Genomic DNA, 21,820 nt, shown 5'->3' on the forward strand with positions numbered 1-21,820 from the left:
CTGTTCCCAACTACCAAGCCGTATGACCCCCATCAATAACAAGATTCCCACCCGTCATAAAACTGCTCCCCTTACCCATCAAAAACAGCACCGCAGCCTTGAACTCGCTCGTCTCCGCCAGCCTTCCCATCATGTTCTCCGCCTCCCACTTCTCCCTCAGCCCGGGCACCTCCTCAAAGTTCTTGAGCACCATCGGCGTAAGGATATGGCCAGGAGAAATACAATTCACTCTGATCCCCCCACTGCCATCCGGCCTCGTAGGGCTCCATTCCATGGCCAGGTTCCTCGCCAACTGAATCACACCGGCTTTGCTGGAATTATACACCGGGCTGAGCAAACCTTTGTTGGCAATCAGCCCGCTCATACTGGCAATAAGACAAATACTCGCCCCCTTTGTCTTGTGCTTGAACATCTGCCTCGCTGCTGCGGAAGCAGTCATGAACACACCAGTGTAATTCACCTCTAGCATCTTGGCGACGTCCTCGGGGGTGTACTCCATCGCCGGAGTGATCTGCTGAATCCCCGCAGCAGCCACCACCCCGTCCAACCGTTGATTATCATCCGCAATCTTCGCAATGAGGGAGTTGAGGGAGTCATTATCGGCGACATCTTGCTGGCAGTAGTGGAGGGAGCCGCCCCAGGAGGGGACGACGCGGGAGTTGGCTTGCTCCCATTGCTCTGGGTCAGAGGGGGAGGGGTGTCGGTCCAGGCAGTACACTTTCCCGCCTGCTTCGACAAGGGCCTCGGCGAGGGTGAGGCCTAGGCCTTGGGCGCCGCCGGTGACGATGTAGACTTTGCCGCCGAGCTCGAAGTCGGAGAAGCGTTGGCGGCCGATGTTTTCGGAGGGGGAGACGCGTGGGGAGGTTTTGTTTTGGGTGGGGTCCGGGTTTTGGGGTTTTACTTTTGTGAGGAGGGGTGGTGAGGTGTGGAGGAGGCGGGTGGTGGTTGGTGTGCAGGTGAGGCGGGTTGGTGGTTTGGAGCGGGTGATGTTTTGGGAGAGGCGGGCTTGCCTTGAGGCGAAGCGGCAAGCTCTTGCTGCCGAGGGGTTCATTTTGAGTATGTTTTGTAGTTTGATTTTGGGTCTGTTCAGTAAGAGTGGTGCATGAGGTTCATTCACCGGCCGGCTTTTATGTGGCCGTGGTGTTGATCAAACATGTGTTGATGTAAGTCAGCACTCGAACCTGATTCTGGCACAGGAGTTTTTGCTCCGAGTCCAAGACGTATAATATCCCACTATCCGTACCGACAGCCACACAAGCGATGATCTTCGACGTCATGACAATGGTGGTATGGCCAATAGGCCGGTGAATATCTCCCAACACCCCCGTTCCGGCACCCGAATCTGGCTCCGTGACCGTTGGGACAGCATCGTTCACCGATGTTCGCCATGCCGTTTCATAGCGGCAGGATTCTTTCCCCGATATGTTGCCTGCGCTGAGGTGCCTAACTCCGCAATGTCAGCCACGGTGAGCTGTCAAACGGCGGGTGTTGACTGCGCCGAGAAACGCCCCACCTCCGGCCCCGGCATGACCGCCGATCGGTGTGCTCAAACGCGGCATCTTCGGCGCCGATACATGACGTTGATGTGGAGCCGAACTGCGAATAAGCTTTGTTCCCTCTTGTTTCCATCGACTTTTGATCCTGAAATTCTCAACCTGACACACCTGACTCCCTGAATGTCTTCTCCCTGCGAAGATCTTGCAGGTCGTGCGGGTCAGCAAGTAGGATGAGTCTGGAACGCGCGTTCAAGTCATTTACGTTTTTCGGTGGAGAATAGACGGCTCGGCATTTTAAGCTTGGTAACTCTCTTCATTCAATCTGGTGTTGAAAAGTCTCTCATTGAAATATGGATATCCACTTGATGTAGCTCAATTCACCAACGCAGACGCAGGGAAATACGAAAATTCCAACAACTGAGGGCCTTCTAGTCCTCCATTTAGTTCCACGCTTATGTTTTAGAGTCCCGCTCCGTATTGGTGTATTTTGAAGGCTTTATGGTTTAAGTGGATATGTTGTAGGGTTGGACAAGCAAATGCCAACTTCTCTGCCAACGTCTCAAGATCTTGTTCATACTGGGACACGTTGTCGACCGCTAGCTGTGTGAACTGGGTAAAAGACGAAATAGGCTCTATCAAGTCCTGTGGTAGGATCCCATCCTCTTCCTCGACCTAGTCTGCATCTTGGTCTGAAATACTCAGAACAAGCACCTCTAACGAACCACCGTTAGACAGTACCAGATCCTTGAGTATCTCCTTAGCAGACCGATAGTATGTGTACCATTGGCAGTTAAGATCCACCTCCATCATCCTCAGCTTGATGGGTAGCTCCGGATGTTCTTCGCTAGTGCACAGCAGCATGGCTGGATCAAAGACCCCGTCTGGGGTAGCAACATAGAATGCCAAATTACAGAAGATAGACGGGTGTTTGGCAAACTCGCAGAGAAGTTCGTGTGCGCCTTTGCAGTAGTAAGACACTTTGAGCTTGCGAAGGCGTGGACATGATGTTGGGTTGAAAGCTGAAAACACAACTTTACAGCTGTTTGTCGGTGCAGAGCTAGAAGACGTCTTGGTCCTCATGCAGCTTGTAATTGTTGTCAATCATCACTACCTCAAGACAAGCCAAATCGACCAGCCCCGTCAAGTGCTGGCGATTCAACGGGTAGACGGATCGGCCACTGTCGAGGATTTTGAGATGTAGAGGTTCCCCCTGCTCTCGACATACTCTTCACGAATCTTATCGAGGAATTCTGCAAGATCAAGGGCTTTAAGGGCCTGATATGACCACACAGCTTCAGTTGAAAGTTAAAGTTCTAATTCTTTCAAGGGCTCTTTTGCATAGTCAGCTGGAAGAAACACAAAATTTGATGTGCCGATAACATTGCAGTGAACAGCAATTTGCATACCTTGGCCTAAAAGGTTTGGCATACCTTGAGTGCAGCAAAAGTTGTATTAATTTCCGCCGCCACCTGGACAGATCGCCGGACAAGTTCTTGACAGCAAGGTATCGCAAGTTACAGAAATAAGAAACCTATATTTCGGGCCGATATTGCGACACCGAGCTGTCATTGGAGATATCTCGGAGTACATTCGTGGTCTCTTCGGGGTCGTCATATGCAACCTGAAGGGTCGTTAGTCTGGACGTGATCTCCGCAGACAATCTAGTGTAGCTTGCTTCAGTCTGTACGCAAAATCCCAGCTGCAATATGAGATTTGTTAGAAACATCGTTTCGATGTTTGATGGGTGCTAGGACTCTTACTCGAACTCTTTCAGGCACCGCATTGATTTGATGAGCTGTCGTGTTCTCTCGTTGAACTCAGCTGAAGTTGGATTCTCGCCGTTTGTTGCACCCAAATAAAGCCTCTTGGTGTAAATGAGATTCGGGTTACATGGCGAAATTTTGAATGAGTCACTGCTCCTGTCGAGGTGACGGTAAAGGTGTCGACCAAATACCAGGTGAAAGGTTCTGCTCGTACGACAGAGAATACAAAGGGTCTTCCGGTCCCTAATATGCTCTCCGATTGAATCAAGTATCTGCAGAACAGCAGCGACCCGTCTTGCTGCGGTACCCATCTTGACTGTATTGACAGGGGTAGAATACTGTCGAGAAGGTGATGGCGGGGAGGTGTTTGCTAGCTGTCAGTTGATTGTTGATTGTGTGCGGCACTAGATCCACATTTGGTGAAACAAACAATGTGAACCCTAAGGTAAAACTACCTTAGGTAGGTGTCTGCCTCTTAAAGGCTCCTTCTATGGTCTTAATTAGCATTAGTCGAAGTTTAAATTAAATGGCTTCATCTGCAATAAAGTCGACAACCAAATACAGAACAATAAACGAGTGGACAGCAGACGAAAGGATAGAGTGCTCATTTCCCCCCTTACACCATCTCAGGTGAACCAACACGACTCCTGACAATAATATCCCAAGCCTCCTCATCCTCAGCCTCTTTACAACCCCCAACACCGTCCTCAAAACCATCACCCGCCCCATCCATACCAAAACGACCCATTTCAGTTTTCTCTTCACTCTCAATGTTTCCATGTTTCTTATCATTCTTCGCTCCTCCAGACCCTTCCTTCTTGCCACCCCTTAACTCAATCAACCCCTCCTCCATCTCCCCCCACCACCTCCCCTCTACGCAGTGACATCCCTGACCATGAACAATAGCATGCCACATCTTCATCTTCTCCTCCAAAACCACCAGCCTCCCCTCGGCCTCTCTCTTCTCCTGTGACAACCGCGCAATATTCCCAAGAGCATGCGTCATCGCCTCCAGCACCCCATCAACATATGACTGCGTGTAAATCGGCTTGAAATCTTTGTGAGCACTCTCCCCCACTTCATCAACACCCACAACCCCCATAGGAGGAAGAGGCAAATCCAAAAACGGCAGCAGCATAGACGACGACCCCTTCCCTTTCTCATTCCCTTTACCGTGAACAGGAATCGGTCTGGTCAACGGCGAAGACATGGCCACATCATCAGAAGGCGAAGAACCCCGAGCACTTCCCTGATTGTCAGAACCATCAAGCTGCATCCTCTCCATCCCCTTGATGACCCTGCCCGGCGTCGGCGTCGGCGGCGACTCCCTCTTCCAAGGCGTGATATCAAAAGTCTTTGGCCCAGCCGCGGTCGGCTCAACAACGGCCGTACCAAAAATCCCGGTCTTCTTCGATATCGGGGTCGAGGGCAAAGACTGCGTCTCACGAGAAGGTTCCGGCCGGAGGTGCTTCATATCTCGACGCGAAAGGAAACTGGCAACCGGCTTGGGAGTCGAAGCCGCAGCAGCAAACTTGCCCTCACCCTCGAGGATCTCATCAAGGTGTGATCTCGTCTCGTCAAACGCGTGAAACTGTTCCGTTCGACTGTGAGACCGTGACTGGACAATGCGATCATACAGGCGACCTACTTTGTGGAGGTCGTTCAAAAAGGGGAGAGATTTTCTCTCGGGGCTGCTGTTGGACCAGGTCTTGAGGACGTCTTCCAGCTTATCATTCCCTTTGGCTTGGTTTCCATCGGCCGAGGTCGAGGCTGAGGGCTGGATGGTAGCTGGAGCAGGGATTTGGGTAGGTGGTGACGCTGGGGCGCGCGTTTTGCGAGCGGGAGTGGATTTCTGGGGATTCATGTTTGGATTGAGGAGTCTTGTAAGTGCGTATGAAGATTGCTGCGAATGGAGATGATTTGAGAAGAGGGTAAACATCAGAGATTTGAGGCCCTAAAGTACCAAAATGTTTGACTACTTCTCTTTCCCTTGATGAGATGTCCTGGATCAAAACCGCCTTTCTTGCCATCAACACAAATCAGCTTTATCCCTATGGACATCATCGCCTCAAAGAGCAAACCAAAACAAATCTCACATCACTACACACACTCAAAGCACTTCTTTCAATCAACTCTCTTTATTTACCACAAATTCCCCTTCATCAACTATCTACTCATCAAAAAGAGCATAATTCGGCCCATTATTCGGTCCACTTCCCACAGTAGCATGCGCCAACACCTTGCCCAATTTTCCAGTCCGCACATCTCTCTCATAAACCACAACCCTGTTATCATCCTGCAGCGCGCTCACCAGCTTTGTCCCCGCCTTGTTGAGCGAGAAGCCGCGGGGATTGCGCCCACCAGCGGGAGCGGTCTGCACATGCGTCAAAGCGCCGGTTTGCTGATTGACAGCAAACACCTGCAGCGGGTCCGACTTGATCGTCCCCTCTCCGTCAAAGGCCGGAATGTCCAGGCTGCTCTCCCCGCGGGAGGAGACAATGACAAATCTCTGATCAGGGCTCACCTCAATCTCCGCCGCCTTGGTGCCAGCAGGAACCGTCGTGCCTGGGCCGCCAGAAGGAACGTCAAAGAGGCGGGTGAATTCAGGGGCGGTGTCGCGCTTGTAGGTAACCGAATACCCGCTGATGGTGTTGGAGAGCTCGTTAAACGAGTAGAGGAAGGTCTTGCGGCCGGCCTTGGCAAAGGCGACGTGCCTGGGACCGGAGCCGGCAATGGTTGGGATGGAGGTCACGGCAGTGGCGGCGGCAGCGCCATCGTCGACTTGGAAGACGCGGATGAGATCGGCGCCGAGGTCGGGGACCAAAATAAATTTCTTGGATGGGTCCAGGATGGCATCGTGGAGATGGGGGGCATCCTGACGCTCGGGTACGGTGCCAGGGGCAGTCAGCTGGTAGGTTTGCTGGCCGAGGAGGGAGAGGTTGGTTGGGTCAGCAACGGAGAAGGTGGTGAAGGCGGAGGTATCACTGTGTGTCTGTATTAGCACCGCGAGGACATACCCCGCCATGAAAGGTAGACGTACTAGTGAGCCACTGCAAGCTTGCTATTATTGGCAAAGAGAGTAGAGGCAACAGGACTCTTGAGGACAGAGAGAACGTCCAGGGTCTCGAGAGTCCCGCTGGCGCTGGTCCTGTAGGAGGTTATGGAAGAAGATCCACCCCAACCCTCGTTCAGGCAGTACAACACCGACTTTGACTTGTCAAGAGTCAACCAGGTAGGCTCAGACCCGCAGTCCAGATTCTGAGAAACCCGAGTCAGGGACGACCCATCTAGCTTCAGCGAGGTAACAGTATGGTCATTGTACGACGTAGCGTAGATGATTTCGGCCGACGCCGGAAGGGCAAGCAGGAAAGCGATGAGCTTCTTGGACATCTTTTCGGTCGTGACGGTGCGCTGGACTGTCTACCGGAGAGAAATCTGGGGCAGACCTCCACGGTGAGATCCATCAGCGGGCTGGTACCCTTTAATATCAGATTCAGGGGCGCATTTTCGCAATTTCCGCCAAGTATCCCGGTGCTCGGGACGATATAGACTTTTGATCGTTGCAAATGCACGGAAGCATGGCTACATAGTGGCCCAGCCTAATAAGGCCGGATCATCCCTTCGAATCCCATCTCACGGCGGTATTAGGCAACGGCAAATCGGGTCTGAGTGTGTTGCGTGCCTGACATGATAATCAAGTTTATAGTGATAATATTTGCCGGGATGGAATAAGCCGACTAAGATGGAAAGAGCATCAGCTTCCTTATTGAAGCGCGGGGGGTGGCATGCCGCCGCGGATATACTGACCCCTTGCAGGACTCCGGGTGGGCCATCCCATGTTCCCCACAGCCTCGGTCACTGCCGTCACCTGTAAGCGCTGTCAGCCAACTCCTTCGGCTTTGTCAGAATGGACATGGAAGTGGAGAGCTTCCAATGCGCACCACTAGAAACCTGACAGGAGGCTACCACAATTGCAACGTCTGTGGAGCGGGCTTCGAATCCGGGCCGATGTTGAGAAGCACGCGAGCTGCTCCGAGTGAGCGTCAAAGGACAGTGCGACGGAAGAATTAACGATTGGTCAATTGGATCGTGATTGTATAAAACCCGGGAGAGTATCCGGGGTAGGTCGCAACGGATCGTCGTCAGCATGGCTGGTGATTGGGTCCGTTCGAGGTTCCTCCACCAAAAGGATCTGACATGCAACCAATTTATCGGCGGGGAGCGGGATATCCGGGAACGGTCGAGTATCGGTCGCATTGTGGGTTCGAGCCTTTTGGAGAAGAATGCGGTGTATATGGTATGGAGATTTCGAGTTTGGATATAGGGCGAAGGGTGAAAGAGTTGAGGAAACCGGGAAGTTTTGCAATGGTAAAAAAACTGTGAGGTCTGTCTCCATTGGAAATCCCAACCAATAACTTACCGGGGCGTTACACATGGGTAGGTGCGATGGGTAGAAGCTGCTATCACGGAAAGCACAGAACCGAGAGTGAATGTTGTGTGATTGTGGCACGTCGTTAATCCTTCTCAAGATATTACAACTCCCTATACAGCAACAGCATTCCAGTTCTGGATATCAAACTCGCACGTCGCCCCCAACGGCTTTCCCCCCTCAGCTGTAGCCACAACCTGCCCATCCCGAGACACAGTAACAACAACATCACCGCTATTCCCCCCAAACGGCACACTCCCCCTATAAACACCTGCAGTCCCCGCACCGCTCGCAGGAAAAGTCGTAAAAGTCCCCGTCTGCTCATTCTCCCCAATCTTGACCGTAACCGTAACCCCCTCATCTGAGGTCAGAAGCGCACCATAAAACACAGCATCCTCATTAAAATCCTGCGGCGGCTGCTCCACCTCATTGAAATCCGCATTGTTACCAGTGGTACCGCCATCAGGGCAAGCAAGAGCAGGCGCGGTGCGGTAATAAGCCGCGACCCTCTCCTCAAACTCCGTCGGAGCAGCTCCTGTCTTGTATTGCTCAATGTAAAAAGGCAAGAACTTGCGCCAGCCATCATGGCTCATATTCTCGACATAGGGGATTGGCGCAGACGTATCGAACAAACCAAGTTCCTTCTCGCGAACAGGGCCAATGTAGTGAGATTCGCCGTAGTCATTCCAGGTGAGAATCTCGACGAAATCAGGGTTGACTTCCATTACCTGAGCCCAACGGGTATCCCAGAGCTCATCGCCACGCCAGAGCCAGTTCTTGGTGAAGTCGGGGTTGTTAAGGTTGGTGTAAAACCACGGGGAGACAGCCATCATGTATGCTCGGTCTCCAAGAGCGTCTTGGTACTCGAGATCAGATTTGATGGTGATGTTGGTGTCACCATTCGGCCAAGCATCAAAGCTGAACAGCCCGTCAGCAACACCATCCGCCAGTCCAGCAGCAACAACCGGGCCCTGAGATGACCAATCGGGGACGAAGAACGAGTTAGTCGTTGCCTTGATGTCAGCCCAGTCGCCCGCGTTGTCCGGACCTTCAAACGTGGAAACAAACAGCTTGTCGTCGTCGGTTTTGAAGTAAGCCGGGCTGGCACCGAACCTGGTGATGTGGTCAATAACATCCTCCTTTGGCCATGCTCCCAGGGCTTTGTAGTCAAAGCTGAAAAAGAGTTTAAAGTTCAGGCTTTCGGCAACCTGAAAGATGGTTTGCAAGGACGCCTCGTTGCCTTCATCGCCTTGGGCAATATTGAGGACAAAGGCATCAATCTTGGCCTCCTGCGCCAGCTTGATGTTGTCTTCCCAGTCGGCATTGTCGAGGGAGCGCACATTGCCTACAATAACGTGGGCAAACACTTCTTTGGCGGCTTGCACTGAGGGCAAGACCACGGACACCGAGATGGCAAGAGCGAAAAGAAATTTCATTATTAAAAGGAATGTCAATTGTCAAAGGAGTGGTGAGAACAGAAAAAGAAGTGACTGAATGACCTGTCGTCAAGACTAGGCCCCTGCTACCAGAACAGGGTGTGGAAAAGGAATGTGGTTGAAGTGGTAAGCGGTGTGGTGTGTGAAAGAAACATGACACTGATGGAAAGGAGAAGGAAAGAGATCTTTTAAGTTGACACTCAATCGTCGTCCGGGTCCCGGAGTCCGGAATAGGAGGCTCGTAGCCAGTCTTTCCACTCTACAAACACACAGTCATAGTGGTGTTGATGGCCTTGGGGATCGTAGGAACAGAAACACATGAGGCGCGGGTCCGGCGGTCTCAAGGACGGTTGCAGGGCCACATTTACACGGGCACATATTCTTCAGATCAGACGACGCGTTTCCCTTTCGTCGGGTTCCTGAAGGATGGCTCAACTCTGGGGCATGACCGTAAGTTCGGCCCACTCTTCGTTGGGAGTTCAGTTTTTACGTTCACCGCATTATCCTCGCAACATGGGAAAGAAAATAGATCGTGAGCGCAGGTTTGAATGCAGTTGAACAAGGCTGAAAGTCGACATTTTGATTGGATCGCTTTGCGATGTCAAACCTGCCAAAACATAGACAAGCTTTTCTTCCAAGAGATGCTAGCGATGTGCAGCGAGCTAAAGCAAGCCACAAGAGCTTCCGCCAGCGCCCAGACTCTTGGTCTTAAACGCTTCCGAATTTAGAGTTGAGCTTTGTTGGTGCAGCGCATAATTATCTAATGGAAGGAGCAAAGCCATAACCAAAAGAAATGAGGAGTTGGTTATCAGAGAACTTTTGACGGCCGTTGGCGGCGGCTTGTTGGAACCCCAGAGACATATGCTTGCGGGGTCGAAACTCGCGACCCGATCTGACGGATGCTGAGAACTTTTGTCTGAATGATGAGCAAAGTAAAAGTGGTGTTTGAACACATCGTCAGCTGTGATCTTTATCAGCTGCATCAAAACCGGCTGCGAGGCGTACGACTTTCCATATTGGTGATTTTTGCCTCCTTGGGGTGTATGGTGTCAGACACAGCAATGCGGTGTCTGTTGAGCGTAATGCGACACCAAATCAGATGCCAAGTGATGTTGGCTTGGGGCACGGTTCGATCCTTGGGACTGATTATCGTATGTGAGCGCAAAGTGTGGCCTAGTGTTGCGGTTGGCCATTACAGCCCGACCTGGGGTTGTGAGATGTGTGAGTCCGGATCAGGTGGCGCAAACTTGAGTTGAAGGATGTCATGGATGTGAGATCAGATAGATATATTGAGGGCTGGATATGACGAACCCCTATCCAGAACCTCTGAAAGGGATACCGGTTGAAGGCTGCTTCTGAATAATCCTGGTTCGGTACAGCTAAACAGTGTACGACAAGATGTCTCAATGTAAACACTAGATACCGTGAATACAAGCTTGAATTGCATACTGCGGAACTGTCTATCTACACCGGCCAGTTCCTCCGTATATATAGATCAGGGGACCGTGGACCGTTGGCTTACAGACGGTCCTCGGTCCTCTCCGGATTGGCCGATACTGGACCGTGGACCGTGAGACCCACCACGGTCCCCGGTCCCCACCTTATTGGTCCGTTCCGTCCTACTGGACCGTGAGCCCCGCTCGATCGCCCGGTCCAGCCCTGATTGGTCCGGTGTGCCCCACTGTCTCCCAAAACCGTGACACTGGAATCCAGACAGTTGATTTGAAGCATAAAATAAGCAGTGGATATCATCTTATTTTATATCATTATTATTAATACAAAAATTAAGAAGTTCAAAAAAGTATAAAGTAAAGTATTTATATATAAAAAGTAAGTAATTTACTAAAAAAATTATGCTTATTGTAGTGTAACAGTTTGACTTATTTTAAATTCAACGACTTTATAAAACTTTATATTTCTTTATATATCCCTTTAAATAATTAAATTATTATAAATAAGTGTGACGAACCACTATCCAGAACCTTTGAAAGGGATACTAGTCGAAGGCACTTCTGAACAATCTTGGTTCGGTACAGCTAAACAGTGTACAACAAATAGCTTGTCTTAATCACAATAGTCAAGATACCGACGATTGCGACTTGTATATAAAGTTGCATACTGCGGAACTGTCTATTTACTCCAGCCAGTTCCTTCGTATATATAGACCTAGGCCTCCAAGTACCTCCGTACCTGGATCTACGTCTAAATATCTAGATCTCCTAGATCTAGCTCTGAATCCACAGATCCATGGCTCTAGCTCTCAATTCCTAGATTCCCTGGCCCGTGCTATTTCCTGCCTCACAGGCCCCACCTGTCCGCCTGCTCCGTCTTAATGGCTCCGGCGAAACTCCGCTTCTACTGAACCGTGACAATTTGTTTAAAGCAAATGAATATTAAAAAACACAATCTTTTATAAATATAAGATTCGAAATACTTAACAAACTGGATATAATTTTTATTTAAAGAAAACTTAAACTTATTATTTAAATATATTAAATTGATAGTAGTATTTATTTTTCTCGGGATTTACGATATTCTAAATATTTGGGAATTAAATTTAGCGTTTGAGAAAAATATATTAGTTTGCTATTTAGGTTTAGAAATTATTGTACAAAAAGGTAAAAAAGTAAAACAAAATAAATGGAAAAAATAGTAAGCTTTAAAACATAAAGTAAAAAAACTAAATTAATTTCATTAAATTTAGTTAAAAAATATTGTGCCTATAACTATGCAGGGTTAAAACTTAAATGGTAAATTTAAAGTATTAAATAAGGAGTAGATTCTATTTTATTTTATTATTATTACTATTAGTTTGGGGTGCGGCCACAGGCCTGAGGGTATGTGTGGAGTAGTGGAGCTCACGGAGAAATCAGGGGTTCAGGGGTCATGCATAAAGGTAGCCTACTGCTCGCATTCTATTTTAGACAGGACATTGACTTTTATTCTTCAAGAGTTTTGTGCCTTGCACGCATCCAGGTCAATACTGGCCCTATGATCAGGCCAATCCGGTGCTTATTATGTGGCTTGCGAGCCCATAGCGTCTTTTCTTTGTCCTACATGAAGTGTGGCCTGCGATCGAGTCACTGTCACGAAGGTGTTTCATTCAGAGTCCAGTTGAGGGTATAGTTCTGGTGCTGTGGTTGTTTTGTATGTTTTTCTCACCATTTCACTATTATAGAAGAAAAGAAGCTCGAAAGAGCGTATAGTGAGGTATTTATATGTGAGGAGTAGGTAATCTGCCAAGGGCCCAGAAATCAGCCTTACCGTAGTGCAACCGCCTGACTCATTCCAACTTCACTGCTCCATGGAGCCTTGCATTCCTCCACACGATGAGAACATGTGGGATGCCTTTGGTTCCTGTATTTGTAAAAGATAGGAGTGTCAGGCCAATTGCCAGCGCATGAATGCCAGATGCTAGCTAGCCATATCAGGACAGGCTTTGGTCCATTCCAGGTTGGCAGCATTATCGCTACATCTGTTTCCTGATTCATTTGTCCGAAAAGCTCAACGGAGAGCGCAAAAGTGAAAGGATCCCGTTGGAAATTTGTTGCTTTGACAAACAGTGCCGAGACGGTAGTGACGCGGTGGAAACCTTATCCTGGCATGAGGTGTTCTGATACTTGTACCAGTAATTCCGCCATTTTCCTCTAACTGCATCGTAGCCAGGGATTGAGTACACCTTACATCTTGGCATCTTCCTCATTCATTTCCAAAGCCAATCAATTTCACCAGCTGCAGATCCATCTTTCAGGATGCATCGCGAAGGCAAATGCGAAGGTCGAACGAAGAGTGCAAACCAGTATCTCGCCGGCAATTTTGCACCTATCCAGAAAAACACTTCCACTCATACCATGTTTCTACGGAGAGATCCCAGCTGACCTGGCTGGTGGACAGTACGTCCGGAACGGTAGCAACCCGCTTATCACCAACGACGAGGATACACGGGTTCATTGGTTCGATGGTGTTGGAATACTCAGCGGGGTCCTGTTTCGTGAGAATGGGTCGGAAATCCAGCCAGAGTTTGTCAACCAGTACTTGGTGACCGACATTTTCTCCTATGCGAAAGGCTCGGCTCTCTCAAAACCGTTCCTGTTCAGCATCTCGATCCTTATCGATCCTTTGGCTTCCGTGCTGAGTATTGCGTTGCACATATTGAGGACTGTCATCTTGACAATCTTGTCCCAACTTCTCGGATCACCAACTCCAGTCAAAAAGACGAGCGCTGCCAACACAGTAGTCCTTTATCATGACCAGCGTGCTCTGGCCATCTGTGAAAGTGGGCCGCCCTTACGCTTTGCACTACCGAGCTTGCAAACCATCGGCTGGTTCGATGGAAGGAGGGCAGAAGGAGAGCCCGAAAAGTCTGAGCGGGAGGGTTTCGGAAGAAACGAGATGATGACTTTCGTCAAGCAATGCACAACGGCTCATCCTCGAACACATTCTGTGACGGGAGAGCTGATTGCTTTTCATGCCTCTTTGGTAAGGCCATTTGTTCATTACTTCATCATTACAAAAGCCAAGTCAGGTCGTCAGCCTCTTCTCACGGCCCCTGTTCCGGGAATGACGTCTCCAAAGATGATGCACGACTTTGGTGTATCGAGGGACTATACCGTCATCATTGATATGCCCCTCTGCTTTAACCCCTTGAACCTCCTGAAAGGCTCACCGGTGCTGTCGTCTGAAAGCTCTCGTAAGTCGAAGTTTGGAGTATTTCCGCGATATCAACCTGAAGCAGTACAATGGTACGAAACCAACCCCTGCTGTGTCTCACACTGCCAATTGCTGGGAAAGTGAAACCTCTGACAGAACCCGGAATGATCAGGGAACGACCAGCAATCTCTTCGCCTGCCGCCTGACGTCCGCATCGCTCGTCTTCCACACGTCAAATATCCCAGCGCCAGAAGTCAAGCCCGTCCCGCCGAAATATGCTGAAGAACACTAATGTCCATTGTATTACTACAGCTTCCCGTTTTCACCAGTCAACCATGCGCAACCACCCGGAACAAAAAACCAATGGGCGTTGTCGGCCATCGAGCTCGAGTTCCCGAACGTATCGCCACTATCTGTAATGTCGGAGGCAGAGTATGTGTATGGTTGTTCGGCGAGGTCAGTGTGTTACTCGGTCGAACTGGGAAAAACAGCCAGGATCGAAAATCGACGCCATAGCTCTGATACAAAGAGGCCTTGAGACGCAGCCGCAACCGATCAAGGGGTGTTTCGACAAACTGTCTATTCAAGAAATCCTTAAGTCCAGCGATCCCGACCACCCAATCCAGCTTTTTGCAATGCCGAAGGGGTGGTATGCTCAAGAACCCCGATTCGTTCCGCGCTCGAATCCCATATCAGAAGATGACGGGTTTGTTACTCAGCTTCGTGTTTGATGAAAGCCAGCTGGACGAGCGAGGGTCGTGCCGAGACGACGCAATGGGTGAGTTGTGGGTGACAGACGCGAAGGATATGAGAACGGTTTTGGCGCGTATCAAGCTTCCGCAGAGGGTGCCGTATGGGTTTCATGGGTGTTGGTTCAGCAAGGACAAAGTGATGGCACGGCGGCCATACACAACCCGAAAATAGACTGAGGAGGGTGCGGGCAGTTGGATTTCAGTTGCCATGTCTAAATTGGATCGTATTCGTAACTGTACAACGTCACCAACCAACTGGTCTCGGCGAGAATATAGCGTGAAAATTGCTTCCATAATCAACAATCTGTCATTTGTCATGACTCCATTTTCCAGAACCAACACTGGCTTGGATAATGAACTAGTAGCTGTGTCATGGAGCCACGGAGCCACGGAGCCACGGAGCCAACCCCAGAGCTCGGATTCAAACAATGCGAGATACAGGCAACGACCCCGCTGCAGGCACCCGATCCCACATTGGTAATACCCAAGGTCTCGTCAAAATATAAAGCCGCCTCATTCCGAGACTCGTTTACGGTGAGTTGAGCCGCCTACGAGCCAATCTCATCTCAGCCTCTTCTGACATGTTGGCAGGAAACACGCACCCGTGGCTACTTGCCCTCACGGCGGTAATTCCAACCGTCTATGCTTCTTGACGCGGTGCAACAAGTGAATGTTCCCCCGTCTCCTTCGACATTGTAGCAACCGCCGAAAATGCCATCTTGTCTCCATCTTACGACCCCAGCAATGAAACGTCCATCATTAACTTCATCAACGCAATGACCAGGGGCGAGGTGAACCCCGTTGTCGGGTCTCAGAACATCAGCGGCTCCTTCGTCATCAACGGCATCTACTGCAAGCCCACCAAAAAAGTCGAGAAAAAACGCAACGCCCTTCAAATATTGGTTCACGGCATCACCTATAACAGCAGCATGTGGGGTGGGTATCACTTTGGTGACCGCTACAACTGGCACGCCTATGCTAATGGAGAGGGGTATCACACCCTCGCCATTGACAGACTTGGCCACGGCCTCAATTCAAAGGCATTGGACCCGCACAATGTGATTCAACCTATGCTCCAGGTGGAGATTTACAAGGAGCTGATCCAGTCTATCCGTTTCAACACCGCTGCCAACTCCCTTCGGAAGAGGTTTTCCAACATCATCTGGGTGGGTAGCTTCATTCTTTGTCACATCGAATCGATCTTTTTGAGCTGACAGATAAAAAGGTCGGCCACTCCTACGGCTCCCAAATCGCCCTCCCACTCGCACGCCTCTACCCAAATCTCACCTCAGCCCTGATCTTGACAGGCTGGTCCTCCACCACCAACCTCAGCGAGGTGCAAAAGTTCAACCTCGCCTCTGCTTCTACTATTTATCCCTCTCGGTTTCCTGGCCTGGATAAAGGCTACCTAGCTATGGCTGGCGAGGCCCTACGTGCAAAAATGTTTTACTATGGTGCTTACGACCCAGCAATCCCCGCGTTTGACTTTGCAAACCAAGATATTGTCACGATTGGTGAGTTTGCCGCTAATGCAGGACCGTTTGGGATACCGCCTGCCGCGTACAAGAAGCCGGTTATGGTTATTACTGTTGTGGAAGATGGTGTGTTTTGCGCCCAACCTGGAGTCGCAGCAAGGGAGTGTGAGAAGTTGTTGGAGAAGACGAGGACAGACATGTTTCCGGGCGTACCGGGGAGGAAGTATGAGTATTTTGCGCCGAGGAATACGGGGCATGATTTGACGCTTCATTATTCGGCCAGGGAGACTTTTAGGAGGGCTCATGAGTTTTTGGATAAGTACTTTTAGGAGGAGTTCTACATGGCGGGTTGAGACGGCGAGGGAATCGAGGTTTGTGGTTGGTAGATCCCTGGACAGCTGTTACACGTAGCTACACCGGAAACAAAGTCAATCCCCCTCACATGATAAATGCATAAGCCCCATCCCAACAATCATCCCACTTCCTTTCCCCTCCTCCGACCCAGAACCGCTCCAGCAATCTCTTCGCCACCAAAGGCGGTGATATCCCCTGGTCACGAGCCATATCAACCAAACACCGCCCAATATACTTCTGCACGTCCGCCCCAGCCCTCGCCGCCTCCACGCCAGCTACGATCAACGGCCAAGTCATCCTCTTCCTTGCCCTCGGTGTAGTCATCCCCGTCTCCAGTATCGAAAACAAAGCCTGGGCGTACTTGGCTCGCAACACCTCCACTTCCCGGGTTAACTTCAAAGCCCCGGTGCTCACCAGCGATAGTATGCAGTACAGCGCAACGCTGGCGTGAAACACGCGGCCAATGACAAGAAACTCCTCCCTGTTGGCAAATACTGACTTCTCCAGATTTGACGTCCAGTCCTCTGGGGAAAAGAGGTCTATCTGGCCGAGGATGCCGAGGGCGGCTTGCTTTGTTTTCGGGTGGGAAGGCTCTCGAGCGCGTAACTCGTTGATGAGGATTAATTTGATAAAGAGGGGGGTTGGGCAGGACATGGGGGGGAAGTAGACTTCGGTGTAGTAATCCTCCGTCAGGCGGAGGGTGGTGACTGTGTCGGCGACTTGAAACTGGTTGTCGGGAGGGCTGGTGGTGTTGGCTAGTACTGCGGTGCTGTCGGTGGTGTTAGTAGGAGTTTGGGGAAAGGGGGACGGGATAAACCGACATCATCAGCCCTACCAGACTCGGCCTCATCTGATCACACCGGTCTATTATCTCCAAAAACCCGCCGTGAAACTCCAGCAGGGTCATGAACCCGTCCACGTGCGTCCTCCAAGATGGGGTCATGGATTGTTGGAGGAACGCAAAGAGGAAGGCGTACACGCTTACGACGGCTTCAAGACCGCGGCGGGTTTCTTCAGCGTCGAGTAATTCGTGAATGGCGCGGATGGTGATGCCGCGGTGGTGGTAAAATCTTGGCAAGATGGGCTTCACCAGGTCAATTTCGGGACAGCAGTCGGACATTTGCATGATTCGGTGGTTGATGGTGACTGAAACCAGCGTGTGGAGGACAGACAGCGGGATGTCTTCTACCGTCAATATCGGAAAAACAAACTGGCTCGGGCCGAGCTGGTGAGACTGGAGGTCGGGATAGATCCGGGCGTTGTCTAGATCACGGCAGTTAGCTCCCGGAGCCCACAACACTGGGGAATATCCCAGTCCAACCCACAATACAACATAGCCGCAATAATATCAAACATTTCCGGCCGGAGAGTAGGAGTGATAGGTGGAGTTGCCGGGTGGTTGCGGTGGCGCTTCTGGGACACGGGGAGCGTGAGAGGAGCCTCTCTCTTTGGACTAGGACACGACACTTGCGGCCGGAGAGATGGTAACCGCCCTTGGCCCTTCCGCTTCTTCGGCCGGGACATGACTTGCCCCGGGGCTAGCCATTGCAGTGGCTTTTTGTCTGCATACCCGGGACAGACGATGCCAGCGGTCCGGCACTTGTTGCAGACGGGTTGTTGACCGTCACACACGACCCGTCTCCGTCTGCACTCCCAGCAGTGCTGGTGACGCAGGTTAGCAAGATTGGGCATCCTGTGGGTGTTACAGACGTGGCTAAACGGGTGGATGCATCGTGGAGAGAGGAAACACGAGGGGGAAGTCGCGGTTTGGGAGTTGACCTTACATCAGAGCCAACCTCACCCCTGCTCAAGGGGGGCTTGGCCTTGTGGGTTGAAGCCTGCGGGGACAGGGCATGCCTCCCGCTGTCTTGGCTTCTTGGCCATCTATTCTCCTGAAAGGGGATGGTTCGAGATCTTTGTTCAGTGGGTCTTCGGCCAACGATGGTCCAATGAGACGGCATGTCATGTAAGACGGCTATCGAATTCGAGAAAGCGAGGCACTGCCTTTGGAGTTTGGACTGGTGAAATGGGTGAGAGACTGATGAAAGGCGCGTCTCCGGTTCCATGGGTACCTAGATAGCCTTATAGGGCTGAAGAAATTGCGGATCACCTTTTCATCATGCCAGGGGTTTGCTGGATGCAATGTTCAACACCCGAACTCTCAGCATATCAGCAACTCTCTCTCTTGCTAAGTAGCTTTCATCCATTGACATTGACCGGTACTCTGTACAAATCCCATATCCAACCTCCTTTCCCTCCCATCAAGAAGGCTGAATATCTAAGGTACTCCCAGTCAGCCCCCCTTCACCCCAGACAAAGAAAGAGGCATAATTACCCCTACAATAACTCACAGGCAGAAGAAAAAGGTCCCTTAGGCGGGTACTCGTCATACTCCTCCGGCGCACCCTGCGGCAGTTTATGCGAGTGGTGGCAGTGAACCTTGACCTTGGGCGTGCAAGTGCACCACTGCTCCCGGGGGATGTTGTCCATGACCGACGGGATGTGTTGGCCGCAGCCTGTCCAGGTTGTTTTATCTACTCATATGTGTCAGTGATGAATAGGGAGGAGAAAATGGAGGCGAGAGCCAAGATGGGCGGGAGCAATCAAGTTACAGGGAAGGAGCATCAAAGTAAGACGGAAGTAGCGCCCGAGTAGTAGGATGGAGTGCCCAAGTAATGAGAAAGGAGCGATAATACATCCAAGCCCTGCCTTGAGGAGTAATGGAAGGTGTTGATGTGCAAAGTAAGCACGCAATGGAAAAGCGACGGGAGTTGGAAGGTTACTTTCCCAAAGAAGAGTAAAGAGAATGCTAACCGGGCCATGAACGGTAATGATATTCCAAGGTGGCAGGAAGTTGACATACGGCAGTTTTCGCACTCTGATTTGTGACACATCTTAGCGGTTTTTTGCGATGGCTTCCGAGTATAATTGAGAAAGTGTCGTGGAGCAAGCGAGTCTTTGGGATGAAGAAGTTGGTCAAAATTACTCTGCGATAAGATGGTCCCTAGAGTGAGACGAGAATACTCTCATTGTTCATAATGATGACGTCGTTGTTGACAATGACCAGTCGGTGATGCAATGGCCATGAGGTTACCATAGAAACCTCAAATAAAGGGGCGGCAACATATCCCTCGGGTGAAAAAAACAGGTAACTAAATATATACATTAAAGAGCTAACTGGCCCCGAACCACAAATCATACATTTAATCCTCATCACCTCACTGGTGGAGATCCTCCGCCGCCCTTCTCATCAAAATCTTGTCACCGTTCAGGGTACCCCCAGCCTTGGGGGTCTTGATAATCCCAGCCTCAACCAAATCCAACGCCAACTTGGTCAACAAACCATCGCAGCCCTTGGCAGCCATGACAGAGACGCCGACAGGGAAGAACTCATCATGGTTGGAGATGGCGCTGAACCCTGTAACTTCACCCAGAGGGAAGACCACGTCGGGAATCTCGGTGTAAACACTGATTCTGCCGGCACTGAAGCCGAAGGGAACTCCAGGCTGGCTGCGATAGCGGTTGCGGGGATTCTGACCACCTTGTGAAGAAACGTAGAGGAACAGACCGGAAGAGCACTGCTTCTCATCATCGACAGGGGGGAGAATCTTCTCGTTGAACCAGGACATGAAGGTCAACTTTGCACGATAGGCCTCCTGGAGGACATCGTCCCCAATTGAGTCGCCGTAGCCCCAGCGGCTGAGGGGGACAGGGTTGACGAATGGCCGGCGGCCGTCATTGGCAGCTGCATACAGAGTTAGCGTAGATCACTCCGAGGAGTCAGGGGAAGTCATGCCAGCATAGTCACGGTAGAAGGGCTCACGAACAAGCTCAATCTGCTCCTTGGTGATGAGGGTGGCGTAGGTAGTGTTCAACAGCTGAGAGACGGTAAGAGCACCGGCTTCAGCAGGCTTGGACGCAGCCCACTCGCCCTCAAGGTTCAAAGGCGTCAGGCTGCCGCTGACGAACTTTGCAAGAGAGTCGGCAAAGTCGAGAAGAATCTTTTGAGCATCAGTTCTCGCCGAAGTAGGAAAGTTGTAAGTCCAGATCTTGGTGGGATAGCTGGGCTTGGTCTTGGCGAGAGACTTGTAGTTCTTGCCATACATAGCTGCCTGGGCATCCTCCCAGATCTGAGGGTCACGGACAAGGAAGCCGGGGGTGTCAAGAGTGGGAGAAAGAGGCATGACATTGTCCAGCGAGACCAGATTATGAGAGGGACGGTTGCCAAACAGACCCTGAACACCAGCCGGGCCACGAACAGACCCACCAGTATCACTGCCAAGGGCGATGTCGAGCCACTCGTAAGCCGCAACCGAGGCACCAGCACCCGACGAGGATGAGGAAGTATCCTGATACCCATCACCCCTGGGGTTGAATGGAGCGTGGTAGTCAACCCAGTCCGAAGTAGCAGACTCGCCGTTGGCGAACTGGGAGGTCTTTTGAAGACCAACAACCACCGCACCGGCATCGATGAGATTCTGAACGGCAGGGCCGGTGTAGTTGCTGGCAGGATAAAGATTGTACCAGGCACGATTTCCGTTAGAACCCTTCACGCCCGCCAGGCGGTAGATATCCTTGATACCGATGCGAACACCGGCGAGAGGCTTCTCGGCTGTCTTAGTGTAGTAGAGCCTGGATGGGACACCGATGGTGAGGGATGCAGAGCCGCTCGTCTGGGCAGATAGGGGCTGGAACTTGCCCTCGGGGGTGGGGATCAGAGACTCGACAAAGGCTCCAGCGAAATCTTCGTACAGGCGGTAGACGGGATACACAGACCCGGTGCTGACCTCGAGGAAGTATGGGCCGCTGGGAATCTTGGTGCTCTTCACCGAGACGATCGACTTGCTATCCTTCTTGGGGGCCCTCTCAGCGACGACATTCCTAGGCTTTTTGCCCTTCGACTCGGCCACAAAGACAGCATCGGCGAAGGCGTCTTGATAGACATCATCCGTCTGTGCCCAGGTTGACAGCAGGCCGGTGAGATCCTTCTCGGAGACACCTTCATGGTTCACGACGGTTATAGGCTTGAATCCGAGCACGCTTGGGGCCTTGAGGTTGCACAAAGTCTTCTTCGAAACATCGAGCTTCCCGGAGGAGAAGGGGGAGATGTAGTAGTCGACGTCGTTGAAGTTGACTGAGAGGCCGGTGGATGCGAGTTTGGCCGAGGCCAGATTTGCAACAAAGGAGAGAACGGAGAAGCTCAAGGCGCGAGCCGAGAGCTTTCTGTCAGAGATGGCCATCTTGAAGGAGGATAAGGTGAGGATGAGAGGCACAAGCTGGGTGCTTGACCTTCAGATCAGGGCTTGCGATCAATCATCATATATACCCCCCCGCTCAATCCACTACTCGCATCCTCGCGCTCAAGTGTTGTTGATAGCAACCCCTGAAGGTGATGCTTTAACCCTAGGCATCATCTCACACCGGGTTCTTGGCCATGATTTCCCGCAAGTCCCGACGTTGGTGAA

At 51.1% G+C, this 21,820-nt stretch overlaps 7 protein-coding genes across 7 annotated transcripts; 1 reads left to right on the plus strand and 6 right to left on the minus strand.

The window, feature by feature from the left end:
* Nucleotides 1–10: 10 nt before the first annotated feature.
* On the minus strand, nucleotides 11–1,051 carry QC761_116330 (uncharacterized protein; the record flags this gene model as incomplete). Its single annotated transcript, XM_062874899.1, has 1 exon — nucleotides 11–1,051. One exon carries the CDS (start codon nucleotides 1,049–1,051, stop codon nucleotides 11–13), a length of 1,041 nt encoding a protein of 346 aa, XP_062738107.1.
* Nucleotides 1,052–3,875: 2,824 nt separating this feature from the next.
* QC761_116335 (uncharacterized protein) lies at nucleotides 3,876–5,198 on the minus strand (the record flags this gene model as incomplete). Its single annotated transcript, XM_062874900.1, has 2 exons — nucleotides 3,876–4,850; nucleotides 4,908–5,198. The coding sequence occupies 2 exons, from the start codon at nucleotides 5,196–5,198 to the stop codon at nucleotides 3,876–3,878; spliced, it is 1,266 nt and encodes a 421-aa protein (XP_062738108.1).
* A 231-nt stretch (nucleotides 5,199–5,429) lies between these two features.
* Nucleotides 5,430–7,662, minus strand: QC761_116340 (uncharacterized protein; the record flags this gene model as incomplete). Its single annotated transcript, XM_062874901.1, has 3 exons — nucleotides 7,067–7,662; nucleotides 6,300–6,996; nucleotides 5,430–6,243 (listed from the first exon to the last, which is right to left on the minus strand). Exons 2-3 carry the CDS (start codon nucleotides 6,647–6,649, stop codon nucleotides 5,430–5,432), a joined length of 1,164 nt encoding a protein of 387 aa, XP_062738109.1. The 5' UTR covers nucleotides 6,650–6,996; nucleotides 7,067–7,662.
* A 139-nt stretch (nucleotides 7,663–7,801) lies between these two features.
* Nucleotides 7,802–9,124, minus strand: agn1_3 (Glucan endo-1,3-alpha-glucosidase agn1; the record flags this gene model as incomplete). The annotated part of the gene is made up of 1 exon (XM_062874902.1): nucleotides 7,802–9,124. The coding sequence occupies one exon, from the start codon at nucleotides 9,122–9,124 to the stop codon at nucleotides 7,802–7,804; it is 1,323 nt and encodes a 440-aa protein (XP_062738110.1).
* A 5,886-nt stretch (nucleotides 9,125–15,010) lies between these two features.
* Nucleotides 15,011–18,762, plus strand: NCED2 (Nced2p). The gene is made up of 3 exons (XM_062874903.1): nucleotides 15,011–15,060; nucleotides 15,118–15,692; nucleotides 15,752–18,762. The coding sequence occupies exons 2-3, from the start codon at nucleotides 15,303–15,305 to the stop codon at nucleotides 16,328–16,330; spliced, it is 969 nt and encodes a 322-aa protein (XP_062738111.1). The 5' UTR covers nucleotides 15,011–15,060; nucleotides 15,118–15,302; the 3' UTR covers nucleotides 16,331–18,762.
* Nucleotides 15,878–18,179, minus strand: QC761_116370 (uncharacterized protein). The gene is made up of 3 exons (XM_062874904.1): nucleotides 17,681–18,179; nucleotides 17,177–17,618; nucleotides 15,878–17,124 (listed from the first exon to the last, which is right to left on the minus strand). The coding sequence occupies exons 1-3, from the start codon at nucleotides 18,045–18,047 to the stop codon at nucleotides 16,440–16,442; spliced, it is 1,494 nt and encodes a 497-aa protein (XP_062738112.1). The 5' UTR covers nucleotides 18,048–18,179; the 3' UTR covers nucleotides 15,878–16,439.
* Nucleotides 18,763–19,310: 548 nt separating the features above from the next.
* Nucleotides 19,311–21,614, minus strand: QC761_116380 (uncharacterized protein). The gene is made up of 2 exons (XM_062874905.1): nucleotides 20,164–21,614; nucleotides 19,311–20,100 (listed from the first exon to the last, which is right to left on the minus strand). Exons 1-2 carry the CDS (start codon nucleotides 21,593–21,595, stop codon nucleotides 19,574–19,576), a joined length of 1,959 nt encoding a protein of 652 aa, XP_062738113.1. The 5' UTR covers nucleotides 21,596–21,614; the 3' UTR covers nucleotides 19,311–19,573.
* Between the last annotated feature and the right edge of the window lie 206 nt (nucleotides 21,615–21,820).

Source organism: Podospora bellae-mahoneyi (assembly GCF_035222275.1).
Source record: "Podospora bellae-mahoneyi strain CBS 112042 chromosome 1 map unlocalized CBS112042p_1, whole genome shotgun sequence".
In the NCBI taxonomy this organism is placed as follows: domain Eukaryota; kingdom Fungi; phylum Ascomycota; class Sordariomycetes; order Sordariales; family Podosporaceae; genus Podospora; species Podospora bellae-mahoneyi.